The 5,096-nt window shown below is 54.0% G+C and overlaps 1 protein-coding gene across 1 annotated transcript in view; it reads right to left on the reverse strand.

The window, feature by feature from the left end:
• The window catches only part of SNX22 (sorting nexin 22), a 5,209-nt gene extending 2,550 nt beyond the window's left edge, over positions 1 to 2,659 (reverse strand). The window contains exon 1 of the mRNA XM_021713738.1: positions 2,597 to 2,659. Within this exon, the coding sequence (XP_021569413.1) occupies positions 2,597 to 2,659 (63 nt within the window). The remainder of the gene's footprint in view (positions 1 to 2,596) is intronic.
• Between the last annotated feature and the right edge of the window lie 2,437 nt (positions 2,660 to 5,096).

The raw sequence follows: 5,096 nt of genomic DNA on the forward strand, positions 1-5,096 counted from the left end.
TGGAGCAGAAAGTCTCCGTTCCGGCTCTGCCCGCAGAGGCGGCGGCAGGATGGCCCACACTGAGGCCGGGGGCACTGCCACTGCCACGCCCCCCTTTCTCCTCCCACACTGTTGTACAAGGCCCCAGAACTAGGAAGCGCCCCCTGGGAGGGAAACGACCCCGGCGAGGGGAAGTGTGAGGGGAAGTGCAGCTGCCTCATTTCCTGCTTGGCTCGCTGGCGCCTCTTGGCTCAGGGACCGCGCTCTGCTTGGCGGACGGGGGGCGGAAGCCTCTCCCGGGGGCCGGGGCCTTCTCGACCCCATCCTAGCCAGCGCCTGCCCCCGTCTCGGTCGCCTGTTTTTCCTCGCCTCCACCCCCAACAGAATGCCCGTTCTCTACCCTGTGGGAAAAACTGTTGTGGAGACGTCTCCTTAAACCTTCCAGCAGCTTCCCGTTGCACTTAGAAGAAAACTCAGTCTTCCCGCCGCCACAGAGCTCTGACTAGCCCAGGCCGCCTCCGTCTTCCACCTCATTCCTCCCCTCTCCCCACCATGTGCCAGGCTCCAGCCAATGACCTTCCAGTTAGTGCTTTAAACCTGACAAGCTCTTTCCTGCCTCAAGGCCTTTGCACTTGCTGTTTGAGCTACCTGGAACACTCTGGCTTGACTCTTCACCTGGGGAGCTCGTCCTCCAATTCTTAGCCTAAAACTCACCTAAAAGAGGCTTCCTTCTTCACCACCCTAATCATATCACCATCTATGCACTTACTACAGTCTGTAATCATTGTTTATTGTGTATCTCCATGGTGCCAAGTATTTAGCGGTCTCGCAAAAAACGTTTGTCGACTGAATGGGCAGTAGAGAGGTGCTGAGAAGAAACTAGGGAGGTGGGGGAGCAGGGCTGCTGAAAGACTCGAGGGCCTGTCTGCAGGGGGTCAGCTACAAGAACCCTCTGCCCAAGCTTTCTTAGACCGCTCGCTCCCTTTCCCTCCCACTCACAGCAGACTTGTCTACTAGATCCATTTACTGAACTTTCAGAAATTCCTGAGAAGCCTCAAACCAGTGGGTTTTCAACGCCAGTTATGGAAGATTTGATGCAACTGCCTTGTAAGACATCTGGTAGCAAACCTGTTGCTCCTAATTCCAGAGCATTCCATGGTACAAGAGTGCAGGTCCAAGTGAAGAAAAACATGATTCTCGACCTGGAGACATGTAAGAAGTCCTGGGGAGACAAAACAAGGTGCAGAAGCCGGGCTCGGTGGTTCAGCCTGTAATCCTGCACTTTGGGAGGCTGAGGTGAGTGGATTGCCTGAGCCCGCAGGTTCCAGACCTGCCTGGGCAACTTGGCGAGACCTCATCTCTACAATAAATCAAAAAATCAGCTGGGTGTGATAGCGCGTGCCTGTAATTCCGGCTACTCGGAAGGCTGAGGCGGAAGGATCGCCGGAGCCCAGCAGGTCGAGGCTGCGGTGGCCGGGAGCGGCCACTGCACTCCAGTCTGGGCGACAGAGTGAGACTCCAACTCAAAAAGAAAAAAAAACAAAACAAGGTGCGGAGAATGCCTTCCTGTAAAGAGGAACACACACCATGATGCAACTCCAAGGCAACTATGACAGTAGAAGGAAAAGTTGCTTTCTGTAGACTTCACCCATCGGCCAGCTCAGCACACGAACCCTGTTAAGTTCCAGTCTCTGTATGACAGTTGTGCAGACTTCAAAGTGACTTCTGTTTTCAGAATGAGCTGTTTTACTAGACAGATCTGTCTTTTCTTGTCACTACAATCTGGCCTATGAATTTAATTTACAAGTTGCTTAAAAGTACTCTTTGATCACATTTTCTTGGCCAGAGTATTTCTGCATTATTCTTTATTTATTTATTTATTTTGTAGACACAGAGTCTCTACTATGTTGCCTAGGCTGGTCTTGAACTCCTGGCCTGAAGCGCTTCTCCTGTCTCAGCCTCCCAAAGTGCTGGGATTATAGACATGAGCTACCACACCCGGTCTATTTTTGTATTAGATTATGGTAATTCTCAAACTTGAACAGTCATCATCACCTACAGGGCCTGTTAAATCTCAGATCATAGTGTGAGGCCTGGGTGGAGCCTGATGGTGGGCTTTTTTAATTTTTTTTTGAGTTGAAGTCTCACTCCATTGCCCAGATTGGAGTGCAGTGGCCGCTCCCGGCCACCGCAGCCTCGACCTGCTGGGCTCCGGCGATCCTTCCGCCTCAGCCTTCCTGGTAGCTGGAACTACAGGCACACGCTACCACGCCCGGCTGATTTTTTTATTTATTGTAAAGGTGAGGTCTCGCCAAGTTGCCCAAGCGGGTCTCGAACCCGCAGTCTCAGGCAATCCACTCACCTCGGACTCCCAAAGCACTGGGATCACTGGCTGAACCACCAAGCCCGGCCCCAGCTAATTTTTAATTTGTTGTAGAGATGAGGTTTTGCCAAGTTGCCCGGGCTGGAAGGGGCCACTTTCAGCAAGTTCCCTGGTGATGCTGATGCTCCTGGTTGGGGACCACACCCTAAGCACCTGTCTCTTGAATCCCACAGCAGCCACCCCGGGGGCTGGGTCCCATTTCTCCTCAGCCCAGGCTTGCATCCTATGGCTCACCGCTTGGATGCAGGACCAAGGCCTGAGGGCAGGAAGGGCTGGGGCAAAGATGGACGCTGACATGCCCCCACTCCTGTGGGCACCACGAGCCTGGCGTCTCAGCTGGCCTGCAGCGCCTGCCTGGGCTCGCTCACGGCCTGCGTCACCATCACACAAAGCCCCCTTTCACTGGCAGGGCTTCTGCTGAGCTGCAAGGCTGCTTGGGTTAACCCCGTTGAGAAAACAGACAGCCCCCGGGCGGCGGGCCAGTAGGAGCTGCTGGGCACAGAGGCTGGACTCTTCCTGGCCTGCAGGCGGGCTGAGCATCACGGCCTTGCCCCAGCCCAGCCCGCTCCGGTCGCCTGAGTGAGCCCGGACAAGCCCCGAGCCTCAGGGTCTCTATCTGTCCGTATCTCAGGGAACTCACACAACAAGGAGTTGTGCTGTGGAATACATGACACCAACTTCCAGTGTTTAGCCTGTGGCCTAGCATGCGGTGCATGACATCACTGATGGCATTCTGTGAATTTGCTGTTTTGATAGGGGAAGGATTGGCAATTATACATGGTTCATCCTAACATAAACTGGTTCATCAGTCACAAAACCACATGCTACCATTCCTTTCAGTATCTGGAGATGGCAAGTTTTGCTTAACAAACACCTGTTTCAACTACTAACTCTGTGAAGAGGATCTTCCTGATTTCCTCCATACCATGCAACCAAGAAAAGTCAAGACATAAACTGGCAGCAGAGGCTGATGTAAATCAGCAACTGGCCCATTCATGAAGACAGTCTCGAAGTTCTTACTGATTACTTTTAATAAACATATTTTGCTGGGCTCGGTGGCTCAGCCTGTAATCCCGCACCTTTGGGAGGCTGAGGTGAGTGGATTGGCTGAGCCCGCGGGTTCGAGACCCGCCTGGGCAGTGAGACCTCATCTCTACAATAAATCCAGAGATCAGCCGGGCGTGGTGGTGCATGCCTGTAATTCCGGCTACTCGGAAGGCTGAGGTGGAAGGATCACTAGAGCTCAGCAGGTCAAGGCTGCGGTGGCTGGCAGCGGCCACTGCACTCCAGTCTGAGCGACAGAGTGAGACTCCAACTCAAAAAATGATAATAAAAATAAAAATAAAATAAGCATATTTTATAAATGTGAAATAACAAAATGTCAATGTTAAGGCAGAGCTTTTATGTTTGAATACTGGATTTTGGATACACGTCTTTTTTTTTTTTTTTGAGTTGGAGATCACCCAGGCTGTAGTGTAGTGGCATGCTCATGGCCACCGCAGCCTTGAACTGCTAGACTCAGGCGATCCTTCCACCTCAGCCTTCCAAGTAGCAGAAGCCACAGGTGTGCACCACCATACCTGGCTAATTTTTTGGTCTATTGTAGAGATGAGGTCTTGTCAAGTTGCCCAGGTTGTTCTCAAACCCCTGAGTTCAGGCAATCCTCTCACCTCGGCCTCCCAAAGTGCTGGGATTACACGCAATGAGCCACCGCCCCTGGTGGATGCACGTGTTTTTTTGTTTTTTTTTTTCAGTTGGAGTCTCACTCTGTCGCCCAGACTGGAGTGCAGTGGCCGCTCCCGGCCACCGCAGCCCCGACCTGCTGGGCTCCAGCGATCCTTCCGCCTCAGCCTCCCGAGTAGCCGGAATTACAGGCATGCACCACCACGCCCGGCTGATTTTTGGATTTATTGTAGAGATGAGGTCTCGCTGCCCAGGCGGGTCACAAACCCGCGGGCTCAGGCAATCCACTCACCTCAGCCTCCCAAAGGCGCGGGATTACAGGCTGAGCCACCGAGCCCGGCAGGTGACATTGCTTTTTGTTTTTTTTTTTCAGTTGGAGTCTCACTCTGTCGCCCAGACTGGAGTGCAGTGGCCGCTCCCGGCCACCGCAGCCCCGACCTGCTGGGCTCCAGCGATCCTTCCGCCTCAGCCTCCCGAGTAGCCGGAATTACAGGCATGCACCACCACGCCCGGCTGATTTTTGGATTTATTGTAGAGATGAGGTCTCGCTGCCCAGGCGGGTCACAAACCCGCGGGCTCAGGCAATCCACTCACCTCAGCCTCCCAAAGGCGCGGGATTACAGGCTGAGCCACCGAGCCCGGCAGGTGACATTGCTTTTTGTTTTTTTTTTTCAGTTGGAGTCTCACTCTGTCGCCCAGACTGGAGTGCAGTGGCCGCTCCCGGCCACCGCAGCCCCGACCTGCTGGGCTCCAGCGATCCTTCCGCCTCAGCCTCCCGAGTAGCCGGAATTACAGGCATGCACCACCACGCCCGGCTGATTTTTGGATTTATTGTAGAGATGAGGTCTCGCTGCCCAGGCGGGTCACAAACCCGCGGGCTCAGGCAATCCACTCACCTCAGCCTCCCAAAGGCGCGGGATTACAGGCTGAGCCACCGAGCCCGGCAGGTGACATTGCTTTTTGTTTTTTTTTTTCAGTTGGAGTCTCACTCTGTCGCCCAGACTGGAGTGCAGTGGCCGCTCCCGGCCACCGCAGCCCCGACCTGCTGGGC

The sequence above is a fragment of the Carlito syrichta genome, unplaced genomic scaffold (assembly GCF_000164805.1).
Source record: "Carlito syrichta isolate Samal-C Ts95f unplaced genomic scaffold, Tarsius_syrichta-2.0.1 Scaffold304708, whole genome shotgun sequence".
Taxonomy (NCBI): Eukaryota; Metazoa; Chordata; class Mammalia; order Primates; family Tarsiidae; genus Carlito; species Carlito syrichta.